The sequence below is a fragment of the Triplophysa rosa genome, linkage group LG7 (assembly GCF_024868665.1).
Source record: "Triplophysa rosa linkage group LG7, Trosa_1v2, whole genome shotgun sequence".
Lineage (NCBI taxonomy): Eukaryota > Metazoa > Chordata > Actinopteri > Cypriniformes > Nemacheilidae > Triplophysa > Triplophysa rosa.
The window spans coordinates 26,157,280-26,179,863 of NC_079896.1; the positions used below are offsets into that span (position 1 = coordinate 26,157,280).

Consider the following 22,584-nt stretch of genomic DNA (forward strand, 5'->3'; position numbering starts at 1 on the left):
TATAAAATCTTTTAATATATAAATCTTTTAATGAGTGGATTCTTGCGTGTGGGTTGATGGGGGGCACCTCTGGGGCTGTTGCCCAGGGGCACCATGAGGTCTTAATACGCCTCTGGGTATAGGTGTGGCTAAGCATTTATAGCCATGTTAAATAAATAAACTGTTTTATCACTAAAGCCAATTTATTCGTAAATACATCTATATACAAATCTTCATAGCATTTTAAAGACAAGAAAATGTAAATACCATTCATGTCATTTGTATAGATTAATAGATTAGAGTTGATAAAAAAGTACCAGTTCTATACAGTTTGAAAATATCAGTACATTCTTAACATTACAGAAGCATTGAATTATTGAAAAACTCCACACATGGCTGGATAGAAGTTGGAAGAAACACTGTGACACAATGACAGCAATAATCTTCAGAGCATCTTCCGGCTGGATTATGGTTTATATTTACACGTCGGTTGATGGCAGATTAATCTCGGTCCACAAACCTAAGGTTGATGGGTGCACCCGGACAGAGGAGGCCATGGGTTTTAGCAAGCACGTCAGTGGCATCAGGAGACACCTTGATGTGGAACTTCTGAAGGAGCTGCGAGAGGAAAACCCACACCATTAGACACCGACCTTAAGACTGAAACTGACCTGAGAAACACACACACACCTGTGTGAGGGCCAAATACATCTCCAGCTCGGCTATTCTCCTGCCGATGCAACTGCGGATACCGTAGCCAAACGGGATGGAGCCGAAGTTGTCCACGCGGTCGGTGGAGTCCTTGCGGAGCCAGCGTTCTGGCCGGAACTCTTCGGCACGGGGGAAGTTCTCCTCATCCATGGAAGTGGAGTAATGACACAGAGCCAGCTGAGTCTGACAACACAACATACGGTGTTATGAAATGACTCAATGGTTGGTTTATAATTTAGGGTATTCTCTTCAACATGAAATAATGATTTAACGTGCAGGGGACACGTTCTGAGAAATGTGTTTTGGGCATTCAATCAGTCGCACAACACATCTGATCTTACCCCTTTAGGAATTAAGTAACCTCCAACGATTAGATCGTCCTGTGTGACACGTCCATTTCCAGGGAGAACAGGGAAAAGCCTGCAGAAAAACACAATGTCGAACTGTGTTAAAGATCCATCGAAGTGCCTCGAAATGCACAGCTTTGTTTGATGCGTTGACCTCATTTCCGCTGAAACAGGAAGTAAAATGAGCACTTACCCCACAGCCTGGAATGTGATGATGTGCCGAACGATGTCATAAAAATACTATACAGCTTTGATATAAGAACATAATTCTTTTTGGGAAACCCCTTTGTTCTATAAATTGCTTGCTGTGACAGAAATGACAGTAAAAATCTGTGTGGTGTCTTTTAAAATGACTGTATTTGTGTCAACGGGGTAAACTTCAATCCAGTTCAATCCTTTGTGTCGATGTTTGTATATTGAAGTAGCCGTTGAGCGTTGGTGGACGGGTTTACCTGAGCGTCTCTTTGACAAGCCCTCTAATCAGAGGCAAATTAGCAGCATCCTCTCCGGTCGGGACACGCCCACCCAACACACGCTCCACCTCCTCGAAGATCTGCTGCTGTACCATGGGATGTCTTGCCAGAAGGTACGTGCTCCACGACAGCGTGAATGAGGTCTGCGGAGAGGAATGACGTTTAATGTCACAAGACTCCGCCTGCTTACATATTTAAAGAAATAGATTCCCTTACAAAAAGACGTTTATTCAATTATTCTAAAAATAAGAAAGCCTACTTTAGTCTACTTTTTTACGTACGACTGTGTTCAGAAGTATATTTTATAAACCCTTTAACTGTCATTGTTCCAATATTGGAACACCTAGGTTAACTTTAATATTTCACAACTAAAATCTAATCCAATCATATAAACTATATATCATTGGAAAGCTCTAAGAATGTAGTTTTTATATTTCTGAACCGTTTTTCAATAGAAATCTCTTAGTAAAAGTAATTTTCTCAAATATAACTGACCTACATTTGTACCATTATTAGTATTACATTTTCATAATCATATTTTATTGTAAATCTAAAAATAAAGCTAAAAAACTTCTATATTATTGGAAAGCTCCAAGAATGTCCTTCTTATATGTAATGATTCAATTTATTAATTTGTCATTTGTATGCCGTAAACCATTGGAGCCTATACCACACCTAGTGGCAGTTGTTGGTTATTACGATTAAAAGAATCACAGAAACCACATTTTTTGTGATATCATCTTGAAATTTGAAACAAAACTTGTTTAGAAGTATGTCTTTAATTTCCTGGCAGTTTTATAATGAAAAAAATATTTTTGAGGTTTTTTAGTAATATAAAACAATGTTTATTGATTTTTTTTATTATTATTAATGTACAATTAAACTGATATAACTTTTTTTATTTCATTTTTCAACTCCAGACACTTTTACAATAAAGTATTGAATTATAGATTATGTCTCTAGACCAAAGCATTCCAGAGTTACACTCATTTAAAAGTTGAAATCACTTTTAAGCCCACCCTCAAAAAAGGGGCATGACAGTTTAATAAAACGAACTTGAATTAAACGTATTTTTTGCAAAGCAGACACTTACGTAAAGCAACTTATGGTTCATTCAAGGTTCATGTTTATCAGTAAAACTCGTGACCTTTGAACTGCCAACAGAATTTTCTAAGAACTGAACTATCCTTTGATGTCAACCCCAATGAATAACTTTTTTGTTCATATTAAAATATATTCAAGTTTAGTATGAACTTCTCCAGCGTTCCCAGCAGCCCATGGGTCAATCCTTACCGTGTCCACTCCGGCCAGGAGCATTTCTGTCATGTTTGCGTAAATATCCTCCACGCTCATCTCTCTGGTGACCAGCATGTGAGTCAACAAGCCTCCTTTAATCTCTTCGCCTCTCTCCATCTTTCTTTTAACCTCCGAAAGCTTTCGGTCTACATGAATCTGGCCTAAAACACACACAGATTTGTTGAGACTATGGAAAACCCAGAAGTCCACTGAACCCCAGTACAGCTCTTACTGAATTTAAAGAGGCCGTCCCAGGAGCTGCAGAACTCCTCCCAGGGTTTGGGAATGATGGGACGCAGCCATTTGGGAATGGCACCGGCGTACATGGTGGTCTTAAAAGAGCTGAACATGAGATGCAGCGCCGCGATGTACTCCTGACTCATCTTGGGAATATCCTCCTCCAAACAGCCCAGACGAGCCTCGTACAAAATGGTTGCCACACCTGGAGAAGAGTCCACATTCAAAACAAGTCTGTGTCCTTGTTTGATGCTGAAGTAGTTTAAAAATGGATCGATTACAAATAAGTTTCCATAAATCATAATTGGAGAACAGAAATTACACACATCAAAATTATACTTCTTATTTGCATTTCCACGAAACAAGAGACAACTTTCTTCCACAGCCAACAAAACAAAAAAATGAAATAAAACGAAAACAAATGGTTTTACTCAGAATTCTATTTTTCAGAATGCGTCGTTTCGTGTTATCATTTCAGTTGTTCCCTCTTATCTTTCTGATTTAAAGCCCACACAAAAAAATCAAGATAGCTTCGCGAGCTTCCAGAACATTCTGTTCGTTTTACGTTTTCAATGTACAGCACAAATACTTTTGCCACTGCCATTTGACGTCTCCATTTGCATCTGCAAGACATCTGGAATACATGGTTTTCTCATCTGCAATACGTCTGCTCATCTGGAAAACATCTGCTGTGTCAAAACATCTGCTAAACATCTTAGAAAGAGCAGTTTTACATCTTTCAGCAGACGCCTCTGAGATGTATTGCAGATGTTTTGCAGATAGACGTCAAATAGTCGTCTGCCAGATGCAGGCGTGCTATCAACATTCAAAATCATTTGTATTATTTGTTCACATTTTATTGTTCATTAACTGGAAAAACAACAACATATTTCCTTTGTATAGTTATAGTCATAAAAAGCATAATTCAGTAACGTTCAAAGAACTCCATATATTTGAGTTTGAACATGCTGGGGTACAAACGCATTGCTCGTTGACTCACCTTCCATGGCATATTTGAAGAACAGATCATTGATGTTTTCAACAGTTTGGCCGTCGGTCTGCTGGCTCCTCATAGTCTTTATTCTCTTCACCAGATCCTCCACTACGGCGTTGACATCAGGAGCGAAAACAGCCACGTCTCGCGGCCGCATGATCAGCTGACGCAGGACGCTGCGCATCTTCAGCCACTCTTCACCCTCGCTGAAGACAAAAAACATCATGTGTAACATCTTTGTTAGCAGACACCAATGAACAAAAATTAAAAAATGGCCCAAAAATCTCAACAAAGACATATTGGTCTTTTAAAGAATTCATAGCCACATTTGGAGGTTTGGGTTAGTTGGACACCATGTCTCTGACGCATGAGTTACTCACGCTGAGATGAGTCCGGTGGACCGTCCTCTCATGTCTCTGTACTCTTTCCAGGACTCCATGTTACCCCGCTGCGGCGCCACACCTTCAGCACGGAGAACATGAGCCACCATGTCTCTGTCAGTGATGGACACCACGAACTGAGGTCCAAATCGAGATTTGAAGATCTTGCCGTACTTCTGAGAGTGCTCCATCTGCAAGAAAGAAACGTTTGCACACCTGATTTCTTGTGGAAATCTTCGCTGAATCATTTCAACCTCTCGCCTCTTTGCAATTTGCTTACAATGGATTGTTTTTCAGTTAAGAATACTTTTTGACATTATTGGTGTCCTCTCAAACTTGAACCAATGCTCACTTGCACCATCATCCCCCAGACTTTAAATCATCCCTGTATGTGACACAGCATGAAATAATGGTTGTCTGCGGTAGATCAATATATACGTTTCCAAAACAGTCACGTGTTTCAGTATGATCATCTCCCGGCCGGAGGAATCTGCTGAGGTTGCACAAATCATTTACGTGTTATGCATTTGACAGGAGCCACGTACAGTGCGTTACAAGCTACGCGGTTTATCAGTTTGTGTGTTCCATGGAACCCGTGACCTTTGCACTGTTAATGCAACACCATCTGCAGCACAACCTGTCAATACAACATGGGTATATGGGTCATTCATACCGAAAGCTCAACTTTAAATTTAATAATTTATTCCCCATAATGTCGGCATAGCCCTGTAGGACAGTCAACAATTTCTGAAAGCTCTTATATTGCTTTCAATGAAATGTGAATGCGATTCTCTCTGGGGTTAAATAAGGTTTGTAACTCCCTCAGTGATGGGGTGGAGACTGAATTGGCCGGTTTATGCAACTTCAACTGTGACTGAACACCCCTCAGGTGTACCAAAACTGCCCGTTTATATCGTGCTCCAAGGTTGATCAAAGATGTAAAGATTACAAATATCCAATTGAAGTGAATTGAAGTCGCAGTAAACCGGAGCACTTGCATTTAAATTACACGTATGGCTGTGGCAGACTTTTATCCAGAGCAACTGCATTCAATGGTCATGTTAAATCAGCATGTGTTTCCTGGGATCTATCCCTTGACCTTAGACGAACCCAAACTTTTTTAACGCGTAATGGGCAGCTTTGGCATCGGCGCTCACCTGGATCTCATGGATGCGACTGAAGCCATCCCGGTAGAAGAACTCTATGAGGTTGGCGACAGTGCTGGGTCCGGGCATATCCTTGAGGCTCTTCGCATTGGCCACATCCAGCACATCCTCGGATGGTTTCACCGTGTCGTCTTTCAGATCAGCCGGACTGTGCGTAAGCTCCACGGAGCCGCTGGTCTTGTGCAGCCCGCGGGTTTGCAGGGAAAGCTGTTTGCACGTGTGCTGGAGCAGATTCTTGCGGCCGAGACGCAGGAAAGTCTTGTGAAGTGCCATGTTGAACGCTGATTAATGCGCGAAACGCGTATGTGTCTGTTATTGAGGAGGTGCGCAAAACCTCTCCAGCTGAAAAGCGAGAGCGCGCTGGGTGCGTGCGTGCGTGCGTGCGTGAGAGGACCGACCTTTAAAACATCAACGGCATCAGGAAAGAGGATTGGACATTGGGGTCCTCAGCCACGCCCCATAGACAGTGGGCGTGTCGAATGAAAAACCGAAGTTGTGGGTTTGCTTTTGTTGCGACATACGGTATATGAAGGATTATATCGCGCGTTTGGTTTGGAGCTCTTTATCGGACGTTATCTCATTGAACACATGATTGTAAACAGGAAGATTGGGGAAAACGTCAGCATGACATGTTTGATCGTGATGCAACGGGAAAAAATGATGGTTTGGGTTCATGTATTAGCAAACACTGAAAAAGTTTCTGGTTTACACAAGTGATGAATCCGAGCCGAACATTCCTCGGCTCGGGTTAGTTTTGGACGCTTTCCATTCCCTCCTTGGGAGCCCTTGAGGTTCTTGAACAACAATACCCCCCCCTAAGGGTTCTTTCTTGTATCAATAAACACACAGACACAAGACTGTTATGTAATGCCCTAATCTGCACATATACTCAATATTTTTCACAATAAATGAATGTATAAACAAAACATCTTTGTTGCTCAAACAGACCAGCAGCACAAAAAACTGCTGTACAATGTTGAATATAAGCTTTGTGCTGTTCATTTCCATCTGTTATAAGATTTGAATAAGTATTAAGTTCATGTATCGGAGTGTCGATTACACGATGTAGCGAATTGAAGAATAGAAGACTTGAGCAGAAGAACAAAGTTCAATGTGAATTGCATTCACTAGACACAATATCAAACCTTCATTGCAAAAGTCACTTTATTCCACCACTGAAACAAAGTCAAAATGTTTTGTGCCGTTACAAAAAAAGTGTACAGTTACATTTCTATGAAATGTGTTAGGCTTTTGTACAAAATTCGAGTTCTTCAGTCTTTACAATTCAATTTATTTAACAAACTCAAACAATTCTTTTCAACAATACAAACATCTCGTCTGTAAAATTAATTTCACTTTCTGGACCTTTTTTGGAACCAGTTCTCTGTTCTCGCCGTCTGTCTTTTTATGGCTCGTTCTATGTTCTGGGTCTCCTCGTAGACCTCACCGTCTCTCAGTCTGTTCTGGGATTTACTGGAACGTCTGGACACGTGTCGTCAACATTGCACGCAGATGGCCATTTTTACTTGCGGAAGCGTTTGAACAGAGGATGGATGTTTTTGCCGACAAAAGCTTTGCTCCCCCTGGACATCTGGTACTCCATATAGACCGTATCATCTGCTCCAGACATGGAGCTCATGGTTCCCATACGTCGAGAAAACTACAGAAACAGACGAAGAATACAAGTAAAATCCAGACCGAAATTAAGCCAGTTCGAGTGGTAGCACAAAACAAATGAAGCTGAAAATAAATGAAAAGTAGCAGAACGAACCTGGAGTTTTCCTCCAACGTCTCCCATCACCACCTCGTCTTCTGCATCAAGATCAGACGCTGCCAGAACCTTCTGCAGGAGCTGCTGCTGGTCCTCACGAGTGGAGAACATCAGGTCTTCCTCCTCCATCCCAGCCAACTTTGTGATCACCTAGAAAAAGACAATATAAGGCTCCTCGTATAATGATTCTCTGTACTTGATGCTCAATCGCACGATTCCTTTTTTTGACTTTGATGATGCGTTTGGCACATAAGATTCAGATATATGCAGACCACTTATGGCAGACCTTAAAGCTGTACCCCTGGTCCACCAGGAAGCGCTGTCTCTTTGTGGAATACGCCATCTCTTGTGTGTCCTGAGAGACGAGCGAGTAGAAGTAAGCGTTGTATTCCTCCGCCACCATACCTGCGTAAAACAGTCATGTTTATTTTCATCTTGACATGAAGCTGTGTGGTTTAGTATGGAGCCCCTTAAGGGACATGGTGGTGGAGAAATATGAGAGGGAAATGAAAAATACTTTTCAAGCTTTTGCGTTATCTCGAAAAAAAATTCTGTGAGTTTGGACAAACACTTCCTGTTTAATGTCCCGCACCGTACATAGGACAATGGAGCAGTTCATATATAGTAGATTCCCAGACAAATAACTCGTGAGCTAAATGTTGTTATTACACAAATGACACCTCATTCCATGTAATGTAAACAACAAGCTACAAGGGACCTAAGGATCGTCTGCAAAGTGCAAACCCTGAAAAGCATTTGGCTACTATACAAAAATAGCAATTAACTTTAATGTAACATACTGTTGTTTAACGAAATTCAGTTTAAAATCAGCAGGACAGCATTGATGTGTAAACTGAATTTGTATAAGAGAAGCGTTGAATTTTTGTGTCTGGTTACCTTTTTTAGCTCGCAGCACTCTGCCCAGCCTCTGAGCCTCCTGACGGCGAGAACCACCGTGAGAAGAGATCTGAATCAACACGTTTGCTTCGGGCAGGTCGAATGATGTGTCTCCTACCTGTCGGAGAGAGAACCCCAGAGAGAAAAACAAAATGAGAAAGAAAAGGGAGCTTTGTTCTCTGTGCATGTGAAAGATAAAAGAATGAGAAACATGCATGTTTCTAAATATTTCTAAATGTTTTTAAAATAGTTTTATTTCTTATTTTCCTCAGTGTTGTGCAGTCCTAATTGTAAAGCACCTTGGACAAACACAATCTGCTTAATGCATCAATGGGATTTGTATGGTTTTGGAATCGGCAGAGCAGACTTGAAAGGTTAATTAATGAACATGAGCGTTTCCAAAGCACTCAAACTACAGAAACGGTTATTTTGCAATGTAAGTGAGGACATGAAGTTGAGCTGTGAGAGGATTTGAAGGGTCAGTATCGGCCTTCGCCTGCTTTAACCTCAACTTACAACAACAATTCGGACTGTTTCAGTAAAATGATGTTGGGACTACACTGCAAATCCTATTACAACCAAGGAATCGTCAAGACTGCAAAAATAATACTAAAACAGATTATTGTAATGTGTAGGTATACTACAACAAACATTTAGAACTCATTTAGATTTTTTTTACTATACTACCTAGATGACAAAAAAAGACAATCATTTAAAAATATATAATAGTAATTATAACAAAATTATAAAGAAACCAGTTGGATAATAAAAAGCAAATATTGGAAGAAGTAGAATAACAATAAATACATATATAAACTACATCCTATCATTCACCTTGGAGATGAAGATGGTGTTGATTTTTGGATTGTGTTTGAAGTTTTGAAGAATCTGCATACGTTCTCCTTGTGATGTGGGTCCATAAATATACGGCCTAAAGAGAGAGCATGAAAAACGTTTTATGGCTGAATTAAACCAGATAATAAAAGCTCAGCAAGTGTCCACTATGCACTAAATAATCCCATCCCAATACTTCTACACATGCCATTTCATAGGTTTGACTTGTACTCCAGAATGGGATAGTGTCCTTTTTTTCATTTTAAAGTCATACTTTGATGCACAAGCGAAATAATACGTACATGCTTTTATACGCTAGCAATTCACCGTGCATAATATAGGCTACTGTGTGTACATGTTTGACTTGGAGAAGTCTGAAAAATGCATTTTCCCTGCCATGTAGCAAACAATGTACTATAGCAAAATAACTTTATCCAAAACATTGTGTAGAGATTTGTGTGCTAGATTTCACATCACAAAACACCTCAGGGCTCTGCATTGTACTCCGATAATCTGTCGAAAATGTGCACTATGGGTTTAGCCTTTTATGGTTACTTTTTTCAAAATATGGAAAATAATACAAATTAAATTTTTATAATTATCCTAAACCGTCTCTTTAAGGGGCGGTTTTCAGGACAGGGTTTAAGCCTACAGTAGTCCCAGACTAACTTGAATGTTGTCTTAATCAAAAACAACTTGCACATAAACTTACACTTACACATCTTAAAATATATCCGCGCAATCGTTTTGCCTCAAGATGCACACAGTAATGTGTAAATTATGTTTTTTGAAATGACTTAAAAATCCTAATTTAACTAGTCCTGATTTAAGTTAAACCTTTATTGAAGTTTAGGTTTTAAAGCAAACTTTATCTTAATGAATGTGGACAGACAAAGTGTTTCTGTGATTATATTGATCCTGGAGCAGGTTGCTTCATGCTTGACAATTATTCTTTATAACGCGAATAAGAAAAATGACATCTGACAGCACAAAGGGTCAGATTTTTCAGCAGATTTTTGTGATGAGGCTGTATGTGTGCATTAAAGTCAGTTTTACTTGTTTAATCGAATAGCGTATTCTTTCAGAGCAAAGACGTTGTCTGCGAAGACAATGATTTTGTCGTTTCTTCTCTCGTGAAAGCGGATCAGGAACTGACACGCGCGGAACTTGTTTGGGTTCATGGTGTACAGCAGAATCCTCTTCTTTGTCTTTATGGCCACATATTCCCGATAAAACTCCGGAGACATGGGGCACCAGACCTACACATCCAGCGAGTATAAACACAAGGAGAACGTTTAAGCTTAAAACACACACAAGGAACCATTCACAAAGCTAATGCAAAAACCACGACACGAGGAAAACGCATTTTCCTACGTCATCCGTAGGATTTCTTTACACAAATAAGAGATTAGCCTCTCAATGCTAGCCTCTCAACCATGGATAGATTTATTAAGTATGTTTTACTTTAATCTTCAAGATAAAAACAAGAGACTGTACCGGACGTCTGATATGAATGTACTGGATTGATCCCAGAAAGAGTTCAGACATCACATTAAAATGATTCCTTTTAGATCCCTCACCTCAGCACACTGGACTTTAGCGATGTAGCCATTGTTCTGGAGCTCCATCCAGTTGGCCTCGAACAGCTTGGGTCCAATGAGGAAGTTCAGATCCACGATCTTATCATCCTCTCTCACCAGCGTGGCGGTCAGACCCAGTTTACAGTGAGCCTGGACGATCGTCAACACCCGTCGGAACATCTTCGCTGCCAGACAAACTGAGACACGAAAAAACACATTTAAGAAACATGAGTGATGCTGTCTGTGCCTTGCAAGCCCTGGAAATGTGGTATGAATTTTTACTTGTAACTAGAGATGCACCGACACTAAATTTCTCCACAGATACCAATCAGAGTGACATTTGCCGATACCGATTCTGAAGATTAAGTTAAAGGAAGGGTTCGCTTTAAAATAAAAATGCATTCATAATTTTCTCATCAACATGTCATACAATCTGTACATGTGTGTTTGTTTCTTCTGTCGAAAACAAATTGAGGTTTATAAGGAAAGCTTTCCAGGGTTCTTCTCCATATAATGGACTTGAACGGGGGGCTGTTGGTTAAGGTCTAAACTTCAGTTTGATTGCGTAATGCGGAAGTTGTGGATGTGCATCGCGGAGGTAGGGCAAGCCGTGTATTTATGTTTAAAAAGTACATCACTTTTTTCGTTTTCTTGGAAATATTTCTCATAAATCACGTGATATATATTTTCGGTTAACCGGGCATATGTCTATCCCAAACACACACCTGGTATTGTGTGCACCTCATCCAGTATAATGAGACCCCACTCCTGACTCTTCATCCACTCCATCACTCTTTCAGCCTCCCACGAGCGTTTGGTGGTGTGACCCAGCATCGAGTATGTGCTGATGGCCACCGAGCAGCCGATGGGCTTATCCTTCGCGTCCGAAGTGAATCGACATATCTGAGAGTCGTCGATGGTGGACCACATCTTAAACTGAGCTTTCCACTGCTCCACCGACACCGAAGAGTTTCCCAGCACCAGACAGCGCTTACGGACCGTGCAGGCCGCTGTGACGCCCACCAGAGACTTGCCGGCACCTGGGCGATAAAAAAAGACACCGGTATAATGCTTTTATGTACATACCGGATTTCAAGACGTAAAAAGAGCCTCATTTTTTTGAGGAGAGAAAGAGAGAGAGTTTACCGCAGGGCAGCACAATGACTCCAGACCGAGCTCTGCCGTTCCCGAACATCTTCCTCAGACTCTTCTCTTGATAGGGTCTCAGCACGGCCGTGGCCTTCAGGTCCATGTTGATGTCGGGGTTCACCGTGTCGTTCCGGAAGTCGTACTCGGCTAGGAGAGGATACTCCAGCTGAATGCAGCGTTTCTGGAGCTCCTCTATCATCTCCTGGCGACGACAGTCAAAAAATCTCATCGCACCGTATACAAGATCGTTCGATTTATTTCATTTGTTCTTTTCTATTGCTCACACACCTGACGTATCTCGAATGATACCGTCTTCGTCTCCTCTTCTTCCTCCTCCTCTTTATCCATCTGTTCATAGAAACTAAAGATGTCCTCCGGCACCAGGGTTTCCGCGCGCTGCCCGTCCGCCGGCTGAGAGGAGGACGGACCGCCGTTGCCCTGCTGAGACTTTAAGATCTGCACAGGATGAGATGTTTTTAGCTCGATGATTAAAGTTACGGTAGACGTTAAGATTCGTCGTGTGTGTTCACGTTCTCACCGCTGATTTGCTGGAGATGACCTCGGTGATGAGATCGGTCTCATCACCCCCGGCCGATCGGAGACGACAGTCTCGAATCACCGAGTCCTGCAACAATCTCTGAATGACATCAGGAAATGCGCTTTCCACAAAGTACCTGTGCCCAACACACAAATAGTTACATCACCTCCCCCTGACGACCATTCAACGCGACAGACAAGGAGACACAATGACTGTTCTCTGACAGATGAACAGACCTGTTGTGTTTCAGCACCAGCTTGACTTTACCGTAACTCACTGTGCACAGCTGTGGAAGACATCAGAAAGAGATGCTTGGATTTAATAAAACAAAACACTTGATTTTCCACAAGCTCACGCACGCGAACCTTAATAAACTGCACAATGCCGTCCGGCACAGACGTCTTGCTGAGTTTCTGCAGGTACTCTACGATGTCAGAGGTCTGCAGGCCGACGCTCACGGCTGCGTACAGAGAATACGCCGTCAGCTTGTACTCGTGCACGTGTATGGGTCTGCACACCGGCTCCGCTATAGCCACCAAGAAGTCCTGAGCGTATTTATACACGGGAGAGAAAGCTTCCAGAAAGATGTGACCATCAGGAGCCTGCACATCCACCAGACAGAGGAAAAATGCTGATCATTAACATCGGATTTCCAGCAAGACCTTCGACTTTCAAAGTTCAATAAAACACGGTTTAACAAAGTACGACGCAATCTGATCAGGGATTTTTTATTCTCACCACCCATAGAGGTCTTGAAGAGTGGTCATTCTTGAGTAACATCTGCAGTCTGTAGTCTTTGGCTCCATACTCGTCCTGTTTCGTGCTGGATTCCTCCACCTGTTTCCCAGCGGCTGCAGGTATGGCCTCCTGTGACTCACTGCCCGTCACCTCTTCGTCATCATCTTCATCATCGTAATACCGCTTTTTCGACTTCCTCTCTAGAATGAGTCATTCAGCAATTCAGAAAAGATCCAGATTCATTAGCCATGCATCTATAGATCTGCTAGAGGTTAAAGATTCATCCATACACCTGTCTGTCATTTCCAATAGTCCCATTACTTTATTTTGAGATCGAAACTGCAGAAAAGTGGGTCCACGGGACTAGAACTGGTCATTCCTCATATAGGTAATAAAACATATTTATTACAAAGATATTTGATCGTGAAAATTAACCATTGCTTTATGATAGTAAAAGTGTTGTATTATTAGTTGTCCTATAAATACCGAGGTTAAACTACGATTACTGTAGTAAAACCATGGTTCATCTTCGTAAGAGCAGGAATGTGATACAATTGTAATAAAATCAGCAGGTGTTTATCGTCCAACATAAGAACATCCTACTTCTGTACTGTCATCTGACAGAGGCTTCTGGGTTTACGTAACGTTAAAGAGACTCATTTACATTCTATTTCAGGCATCAATAACAGCAGATTACGCATTGGGTAACTTAGTCTGTCTCTTACCTCGATCTTTCTTCCCCATCGTGTCCTGGAGTAAACAGTCCCTCGCTGTGAATTCATTAATGGTTTAACACAGTTTTATCTAGAAAATGCATTAGATCTCATCAAGACACCACTGATGTAGCGGCCATTCCCAAGCCGCACTGACCGGAAGTGGCTCTCACTAAATCCTTGTTGTTTCGAGTCTGACGTCATCAGATCCGTGGGCGTGGCTTGTTGGTTTTGACTAAATCCTTGGTGTTTCAAGCCTTACGAAACCTTTACCCTAACCCACACCCTAACCCTAACCTTACTCTAACCATCTAAACTACATTTGATTGTTAAAATCGCCAAAAAAACACTGTTGCGCACTGTTGCGTGATGACGTCAGACTCGAAACACCAAAGATTTGGTGAGAGCAGACGGAAGTCCCGCCTTCCAGAAAAACAGCCAATAATCGATCGTTGGAGCGACAACCTTTGCACATGCGCAGTAGCTGAAAGAAAGTTGGTCCAGTTGATGTCACGTTTGTGGAAAATATTTAGTTTTCTTTTCTATTTTCCGACATTCAAGCAAATACGACTTGTTATTGTTTGACCGAAATGGCTAATTTAGCGGCCAAGTGCGGAGACCTTCCTTAAAGAGACTTTGGCCAGCACTTTTCCACAACCATCGTTTATGATAAAGACTAACCCTGAACACTTACCGCCACCTGCCGGCTGAATGTATGACAGCACACAACAAACTGCAGCTCAATGTAAATCAAACAACACTCCAGGCGCAAAATAAAACTCTTTACATGTAAACTAATTTATTTCACTAGAACAAATGAAATACAATATCATTAACACCAGTATGTGTAATAGTATATGGAAAATATTTACTGACAGAAGGGCACAGAGATGATAATCCTGCTCTGGACAAAACCTTACGCATGGAAGACTTTCTGAACATTCTAAACAGATTTCCATTTTTACTTTTCAAAAACAACAACAGTAAAATGTATCATTTTACACAACAAACTTAAACATTTACACAATGTAATATCGTTATATATGAAAATGCAGCGGAGTAAAATCAGAGACGAGAACGAGATCAGACACCGTGTTAAGGGGACAGTTCACCCAAAAATGAAAATTCTGTCATCATTTACTCACCCTCTGGTTGTTTCAAACCTTTGTTTTTGTTCTGATGAACATGGAGAAAGATATTTGGAAGAATGTCAGCAATTTTCAGCTCTGGGACATCAATCACTACCAAAAAATATTATATTGCTTTTGTTCTGTTGAACGCAAAATGGTATTTTGAAGAATTTAGGAAAACAAACCATTCTGGGGCAACTACCATTTAATTTTTCCTACTATGGTAGTCAATGATGTCACGGAACTTAAAAGAACTGACATTCTTCCAAATATCTTTTTTAATTTAAACAGGAATGAAATTACACGAGGGTGAGTAAATGACAGAATTTTCATTTTTGGGTGAATTTTCCCTTTAAGCATCACCATTTATCAAACCACAGCATAAAACTGTACCTCATTCATTAACACAAGTTTCATATAAAAAAAACATTCTTGCATAAATGGCTTTGAATGGAACGCAAAAAAAAATGATTTATTACATCTATAGTATTATCTACTATTTATTATAATACGCAAAAAGCCATTCTGCTTGTGTTTCGTGCATAAGGTCCTGTGTGTTTTTCTCCGAGTGATGAGGTCTTGTCCGTTTATGGCTGGCTTTAAAGTAAAAAAAATCATCTTCAGCTTGTGGTTCCAGGTTGACACTGATGTCAAATAGCGGATGTGTTGTTTTACGCCCCTGCATCAGAAATGCAGGCCGAGTATCTGTATGTGTAGAGTTTGTTATCTGCTCCACCACTCAAAATCAACTAGAGAGAGAAAACAAGATGGAGAAAAGACGGATTTTAGTTTACTTGAGGGTTCAAAATGAATCAACCAAACAAATAACCGACTGCTCAACATCTAGGTTTGCCAGAAGAGAAAGACCGTGTCAGCTTTTACATGCACATTTGCATTTTAGAAAAAAAAGCAACATGACATAGAAGACAGACAAATGTGGTTTGATGTTGTACCTCATTCTCTGTCCAGTCCGCACACAGAACTTTGTCTTCGTGTGCGGCAAGATCATAGAGCGGCGCTTTATAACTGTGACGGAAGAGAGAAGGATGATTTACATCCGATAATGAAGACAACAGTGATGACTGACACTGCATTGTGTGAGCTACACACCTTCTGACGTCCCACAGTTTCACCATGTTGTCTAGAGATCCTGAAACCAGCTGCTGCTCGTTGGAAGGAGACCACCTGACCGCCGTCACCCAACCATTATGAGACGTCAGTGAGAGGAGAACCAGAGATCCATCTGAAAAACAGGAGGTGTTAAAATCAGACGATGAGCTGTGTCAGGACATCACGTGTCTCACGTCACCTTTAGATCTCGGGTCCCACAGACGCACGTGTCTGTCAGTGCTGCCAGAGGCCAAGCGGCGACACAGCGGAGAGTACGAGATGCAGTTAAACACTTTACTGCCCGTCTGCAACGCAAAAACATCGCTTTGGTCAATCGAAATATTTCTACATCATCCGGACACAAAAAAATGAGATTCACTCACTAACGTGCTCTTCTGCCCGCCAGTTTCCGCGTCCCAAAGGCGGATGGTGTGATCCCATGATGCACTGCACAGCTCCTCGTCCAACCAGAGCACAGAAGACACGGCTTCATTATGACCCGACAGAGTCATGAGGGGGGTCTGGAGCACGACAACAAAAGATTGTGATATCGACAAGCGTCCGTCCGTCAACAAAGTCACCAAGCGTGTCGATACTGACCCGCGTGAGCCCCATCTGCTCCGTCTTCTGCTTTTTGCGGGGTCTGTTCGGTTCCTCCATCTCGTCCTCCTCTTCTGTCGGTACTGAGGACAATAACGACACCGTTCATCATTCCTTCACGGTTTGACTTGAAAATATATCTGACAGATTTGGAAACGTACCTGCTGACCAAACTTTAAGCATTTTATCCCACGAACCGCTGCAGAACTGAAAGAGTGACGGACGCATTAGAAATACTTTGTACAAAACAAAAAATACATCAGCATTCGCCTAAATGAAACACACTTTCGTCCTGGTGGGGTCGACGGCAACCGTGTCGACGCTTCCCGCGTGGCCACGGCAACAGTGTCTGGCTTTCACTTTGTTCCTCTCTGAATTCCACTCCCACAGCAGGATGGTTTGATCCAGAGATGCCGTGACAAACACGGAGTTCAGACCATCTAGACGACACACAACCATCAGTGTGACAGCATTTAAACTCGTTATATCAAACTCACACATGACTTTAAAACTCTAACCTCTCTTCACCCAAGACACATCCTTCACAACATCAGTGTGTCCGGCCACGGTCATCACCGCCTTCCCTTCCATCGACCAGATCCGTGCCGTCTTGTCATAAGAGCCCGTGAGGATCCTGAACACACATTCATTCAACAGATCGGATCATTTTTGCCTCGTCACAGATCAAACGGTTTCGTGATATGAAACACACCACTCTGAATCTGCGTGGACAGAGCTGATCCAATCATCATGCATGATGCACTCCTCCGGCTGCGGCGCTGTGAATTTCTCCACGTACTCGATCTCAACTACTTCCTCCTGTAAACACACACACATTCACAAACACCCATCACATGAGGTCGGTCTGTGAGTATGCCACACAAGGCTATAATGAATGCACGGCCGCACCGTTGAGATGTTCTCCGTCTCCATGTGCTTGGCCAGTAAGGTGCGCAGAAACTGCCCTCGAACCAGGAAGTCAAACTCAACTTGTTTGTGTCCGGCTGTAAACACAAACAAACTATATGACTGAAAAACAAGGTGATGAAATAATGGAGAAGAAATGTAGATCTGCATTCAGCTCACCATTCTTGACTTCCAGCAGTTTATTGATGATTCCACTGAGATCTGACACTTCAGAGGCAGCAGGGATGGAGAAGGTAACATCATCGATCAGATACCTACACACAGAGAAACACACGTGAGTTACTTCATCACCAATTCCATCATCAACATTGTTGAAAAAGTAATGATATGATTGTCCATGTGGATATAGCTGATACAGATTTAGTAAATACAAACAGAAATGAAACTCTTTATTCCTGTCATTTAACTAGAGTAAGTTCGTTATTTATTCATTACACCAGACACTGAATCACAGATGAATAACTCCTGTACACAGCCCATCGCCATTGCTTAAAATGCATTAAAAAACACACACTATAAGGACAGATGTAATAAATAGACACATTTAATCAGGCGCACTAGAGATATCTGAGCTAAAGTCATCTGCATCTCTAACGTTACTGGCAGCCGTAACGTTATATTAAAAACATCGTCGTCACACGCAGTAAAATAATACTCACTTTTTGTTCTCGGTGAAGAATCGGGCTTGCAATTGCGACATTTTGTCTTATTAGAGGGAGACTACTCAGAAAACATGTGTTACTACCGGACAACTTCACTTCGCCACCATGCGGTTCCCGTGTGCGCGTGTGTAAGACATGACAGTCGATCGCAGAGGAATCGTCGCTCGATGAACGCGATCTCCACTGTTATGTCTGTGTCGTAAATAAAAACACCGATTATTTCCAGTGAAAAATAAACTGTGTATAGACTAAAGTGTGTAAAAGTTACTGCTTAAAAAAACGACGAATTTGTTTTTTTAAGATATTTAAATGTAACTTATAAGATGTCTGTTATGAACCGTCAGCTAAAACCTTTACGAAATTATTTTATGTAAGTTGTTTTGGGTCTTATTTCAGCAGGATTTAAAGTTGTTCTATTGACATCCACCAGAGAAATTTCCATCAATTAACCCAACACATTACAAGTAAAACTTCTGTAAAATATCGGTATAATTACCATTATAAATACTAAATCTAATAGAATTTCAATGACTGTTTCTATTGTGGGTTTTTTTGTGTGTGTCATTTGTTGCTATTAATTAGTTTATTTATTTAGTTCTTTGATTCACCTGCTTTTAAAACATTTCTACAAAGAAAAAAGTTTCTCAACGATGCCTCGCTCTGCTGATTTCGAAAGAAACCAGCCCAGCTGAAGAAGAAAAAAATCATCTGACAAAATCTAAATATATACTCAAACACTACGGCCCAAAATGAACCATTCATTTTACAAGCTCTATGCTCCTTATGTTTCCTCATTTGTTCATATTTAGACATTAGTCTACTATAAAGCTATTTAAAGCACACTTGATATTTGATATACTTCTGTCTGGACAGTTATGGAAGATTGTGCAAGTCCAGAGAGGAACTTTGCTCCATTTTCCTGCTTTCTTTTTGAAATGGATGTGATGTCTGATCAACCAGACAGTAAATGTGACGTCATAATGTTTTGTTATACAGTCATGTCCTTCTAATCCTGTTCTTGGGTTCGTAAACACATCACATTTCTGGCCTGAGAGCCATGCTCCATGAAGTAACAAAACATCCCATAATCCAGATGTCCTTGATAAACCAGGCCCATGCGGTCTGATCAACAGTCGTCACATTGACAGTCGACACAGTAACTACATTGTTTGGGTCACGTCGCCCCGGCAGGCCGAGCGGGTCAAGGTTGTGTGTGCTGTGGGTCCGCAGCTGCAGGAGGGCTCTCCGCTTTTCCCAAAACCCTTCACGTCTGCCGACCTGCCTGGGGACACCATGCAACTCCCCTGAGTCTGCTCCCTTGGCAGCGAGCGCCCGGGGGAGGCAGGCCGAGAGATAACACAGCGCTTGAAGATCCCCACATTACCTCAGCAGATAAGGCGGAGGGAGGGGGATGGAGCCGAGCGGGGTGGACACAGGGCCTTTGGGTGGAGGAGAGGGCCGAGCACCTCCACGCAGTAGGAGGGAGACCCTCGAGCGGTGTCATTTAGAGGTTTGGTGGTCTCACCGCCGGTTCCCATGTCAGAGCGAGCGCAGGGAGAAGCCGGGGCACAGGAGCGAGGAGAGACGGGCGGGAAGAGCCAGCGCACCCAGAGATGGACGCAGTCATGCGTGAGACAAGCATCACATAGAGAGCCAAAGATGTGGGTGAGTACAAGACACGGCAGACCAAGATGGTTAACAGGACTTTTAATTCTTTCAGCATGAAGAAAACACTTTTAAATGCAAAATACATGGTGTTTTTGTTTTTATTTTAATTGAAAAGGTTTAGAATGTCACTCTTTGTTATCTAATTTATACACTTCAAAATGTTACCAAAAAAGCCCTTTAACTTTAACCATAGTGGAATAGAAAGTTTTAGGATTATGAAAAAAATGAAATATTCTATATTTGAAGGACTTCAATTGAATACTTTAAAAACACATTTAGAAATATCAGAGATGCTGACCTATGTGTTTTTTTTAGATTCTTTGCTTTCATTGATGTACACAAAATACTTTTTGTAATATTCTAATTCACCCAAAGATAAAAATGCCGTCATCATTTATTCACTTAACATTTCTTGAAAAGATCATAAAGGTTTGAATAAATGATGAAACCGTGTTGATTTTTGGCTGAAAATATTGTACTGTTTTGATGATCTTAGGTAAAGTCGGACTCGGCCATTCCACCGAAGGCATGCAGGACTCAAAACTCTCCGGAGAATGCGGCGAGAGAGAGGAGTCGTGTGAAGAACCTCAGACAAGCCTTTCATAGCCTTCAGGCTGCCCTGCCGTCTGTTCCTCCTGACACCAAACTCTCAAAGCTGGACGTGCTGGTCCTGGCCACCAACTATATCGCCCACCTGACTGAGACCCTGGACCAGGGGGGAGAGCTGGCGGACCACGGCATCAGACCCAGAGCAGAAGGATCCCTGCACCCTGTCAAGGTGAATGATTTCGCACCACGCTTGGGCGAACTGGCGCTTTGAGGACCCTAACATCATTCCCAGTTTTTGCATGAGTAGCTACAGCACATTATGATGTATAGAAAAGAAAACTTTAATAAAGATCATTTAACATTTCTTTTGTATTAAATAATGCCATTAACTTGGTAAGATGGTGTATATTTAATGCTGATTTGATCCTGTCTGACAGAAATGGCCCATGCGCTCTCTTCTCTACTGTGGGAACATGGGAGGACGATTGACAGGTGCACCGGCCAATCAGGAAGCCGCTTGTGTCTCAAACGTGAAAGCTGACATACGGACTGAGAAGACGTCTTAATACTAAACCTCTGATACGTGTTTGTAAACAGGTCATATGTTATTTGATTATCTGTTGTTAGGATGTGTTTTATCACACACTAGATACAATTATTTCCACATGATTTAACTTGTATTGTGATAAACTGCAAGTTTATTTGTGACTGACATTTTAAGAGATCTTGAGAAGAAATAGGATAATCCACATTACTTAAATCATTCCTGCACCCCTTACTGTGCTAAAAACAACCATTCACGTTTGTTCGACAAAGACTTGTTCTTTTAGATATGTAGCTAACACCAAGAAGACACAGTTTGTCATGCACTCTTTTCCCATAGAATAAAAAATGCAAATCTCAATCAAATGTCAGCAAAGGCTACGAAAATCTGTTTAATTTGTTGAATGTTTTACCCATTTAAAGCTTAACAGTCCACCTTATCTCTCTCCGTTTGTTGTTATCTTGGACTGTTTGGGTTTAATATCTGTTTTGCGCTTGATAGTAATAAAATGAATGGAAGGGAGGATTGTTATAGGGAACACTTGGCAACCGCACACGAATGATAGAGAACCCCCATGTCCTCTTAATCATGGGCAATATTTTACATCCAAAAACACAGATTATTCATTATTTATTTAACTGAGCAAATCACAAAAAATCACTCAAAGTACTACAAACACATATGCGTTGTGTAATAAACTTGCTACTGCAAGAAATGTACAGCATTGTATGTTCTTATGGTGTTTACTTGGTACGCAAAATATTTTTTACCATGCACTTGTGCTAGGAATGAGGAATCAAATCGAATCTTTATAACCACGTCAACGTTTAGTCTTTGTGCGATTCAGTGGAGTCTTTGATTATCCACCTTGGCACGAAAGATTTTTAGATTTTTCATGCATGATTTCATCACTTTTAATGGCAAAGTTTTTATAATATCTAGATATTTATCAAATTGTCAATATATTCAACAAGGCCTGATTTGGCCAAATTGAAAATGGTGTCATTTCAGCATTCATACCATTTGGGATCTTGCTCTTGAATTTTAGTTTTGGGCTCATTCAAAGTCTTTCCTTTAGTAAAAAAACAAAGACACATACATGGATGCGCTGCTTTTGATCAGCGAGAAACAACCATCCTGAGTTCTTCATATCCAGAGCCTTAGGTCTTTGCACAACATGTGCTCTCATCCATAAGAACTGGTCAAGGCAAACTCTATAAATCTGTCTGAAGTCTCAGATAAAGTCTTTTTAACTCATATTAATAGCCAAAGTGATCCAGAGAGAACTGCGCTACTAAGGCAAGGGTTAGAGGAGCAGAGGCACTTCTGCCACCAAAACAAACCCTTCGCACCATTTAAGGCCGGTTGTGATGCTTAGCTCATGATGAATCGATGAATAATGGTATTTAAAAAAAAAATTAAAAAAAAAAAAAGAGTTCCAGTTAAACCAAATAGGGTTTTACACAATTGACACATTTATGACAGAAAAAAACTGATCTGAAAAACCTATAGTGTAACTGTTTTTTTTTATTCTGAAAAGTTCTCCGGCACAAACCGTTCAAAGACGCAACACTTGGAAAAGTATCTCAAG

At 41.3% G+C, this 22,584-nt stretch overlaps 4 protein-coding genes across 4 annotated transcripts; 1 reads left to right on the top strand and 3 right to left on the bottom strand.

Moving 5' to 3' along the window:
* Positions 1-186: 186 nt before the first annotated feature.
* Positions 187-5,960, bottom strand: LOC130557013 (cytochrome P450 27C1). Its single transcript, XM_057338419.1, has 9 exons — positions 5,575-5,960; positions 4,418-4,608; positions 4,044-4,243; positions 3,039-3,248; positions 2,804-2,967; positions 1,490-1,653; positions 1,032-1,110; positions 670-873; positions 187-597 (listed from the first exon to the last, which is right to left on the bottom strand). The coding sequence occupies exons 1-9, from the start codon at positions 5,854-5,856 to the stop codon at positions 481-483; spliced, it is 1,611 nt and encodes a 536-aa protein (XP_057194402.1). The 5' UTR covers positions 5,857-5,960; the 3' UTR covers positions 187-480.
* Positions 5,961-6,713: 753 nt separating this feature from the next.
* Positions 6,714-14,071, bottom strand: ercc3 (excision repair cross-complementation group 3). Its single transcript, XM_057338886.1, has 15 exons — positions 13,816-14,071; positions 13,091-13,290; positions 12,718-12,954; positions 12,589-12,638; positions 12,353-12,488; positions 12,103-12,270; positions 11,812-12,016; positions 11,391-11,705; positions 10,666-10,850; positions 10,142-10,344; positions 9,086-9,182; positions 8,252-8,369; positions 7,641-7,759; positions 7,355-7,504; positions 6,714-7,243 (listed from the first exon to the last, which is right to left on the bottom strand). Exons 1-15 carry the CDS (start codon positions 13,832-13,834, stop codon positions 7,106-7,108), a joined length of 2,340 nt encoding a protein of 779 aa, XP_057194869.1. The 5' UTR covers positions 13,835-14,071; the 3' UTR covers positions 6,714-7,105.
* Positions 14,072-14,587: 516 nt separating this feature from the next.
* Positions 14,588-18,371, bottom strand: wdr12 (WD repeat domain 12). The gene is made up of 13 exons (XM_057338160.1): positions 18,230-18,371; positions 17,730-17,824; positions 17,553-17,647; positions 17,356-17,462; positions 17,162-17,277; positions 16,929-17,083; positions 16,805-16,850; positions 16,644-16,726; positions 16,427-16,564; positions 16,243-16,348; positions 16,044-16,176; positions 15,887-15,959; positions 14,588-15,682 (listed from the first exon to the last, which is right to left on the bottom strand). Exons 1-13 carry the CDS (start codon positions 18,268-18,270, stop codon positions 15,605-15,607), a joined length of 1,266 nt encoding a protein of 421 aa, XP_057194143.1. The 5' UTR covers positions 18,271-18,371; the 3' UTR covers positions 14,588-15,604.
* A 1,009-nt stretch (positions 18,372-19,380) lies between these two features.
* On the top strand, positions 19,381-21,304 carry tcf23 (transcription factor 23). Its single transcript, XM_057338940.1, has 3 exons — positions 19,381-19,897; positions 20,397-20,678; positions 20,887-21,304. Exons 1-3 carry the CDS (start codon positions 19,769-19,771, stop codon positions 21,013-21,015), a joined length of 540 nt encoding a protein of 179 aa, XP_057194923.1. The 5' UTR covers positions 19,381-19,768; the 3' UTR covers positions 21,016-21,304.
* The last annotated feature ends 1,280 nt before the right edge of the window (positions 21,305-22,584 follow it).

Coding starts and splice junctions, on each gene's coding strand:
- LOC130557013 (XM_057338419.1), bottom strand. CDS start 5,856: ATGGCACTTCACAAGACTTTCCTGCGTCTCGGCCGCAAGAATCTGCTC. Junction 2,968..3,038: donor GGACGGCCTCTTTAAATTCA/GTAAGAGCTGTA, acceptor TGTGTGTTTTAG/GCCAGATTCATGTAGACCGA. Junction 874..1,031: donor GTTACTTAATTCCTAAAGGG/GTAAGATCAGAT, acceptor TTGTGTTGTCAG/ACTCAGCTGGCTCTGTGTCA.
- ercc3 (XM_057338886.1), bottom strand. Junction 10,851..11,390: donor TGAGGTGCACACAATACCAG/GTGTGTGTTTGG, acceptor TTTGTCTGGCAG/CGAAGATGTTCCGACGGGTG. Junction 9,183..10,141: donor TACGCTATTCGATTAAACAA/GTAAAACTGACT, acceptor CTCTCTCTTTAG/GCCGTATATTTATGGACCCA.
- wdr12 (XM_057338160.1), bottom strand. CDS start 18,270: ATGTCGCAATTGCAAGCCCGATTCTTCACCGAGAACAAAAA. Junction 16,177..16,242: donor GTGGGACCCGAGATCTAAAG/GTGACGTGAGAC, acceptor CCTGTTTTTCAG/ATGGATCTCTGGTTCTCCTC. Junction 15,683..15,886: donor CGGACTGGACAGAGAATGAG/GTACAACATCAA, acceptor TTCTCTCTCTAG/TTGATTTTGAGTGGTGGAGC.
- tcf23 (XM_057338940.1), top strand. CDS start 19,769: ATGTCAGAGCGAGCGCAGGGAGAAGCCGGGGCACAGGAGCGAGGAGAG. Junction 19,898..20,396: donor ATAGAGAGCCAAAGATGTGG/GTGAGTACAAGA, acceptor TGATGATCTTAG/GTAAAGTCGGACTCGGCCAT. Junction 20,679..20,886: donor GATCCCTGCACCCTGTCAAG/GTGAATGATTTC, acceptor CCTGTCTGACAG/AAATGGCCCATGCGCTCTCT.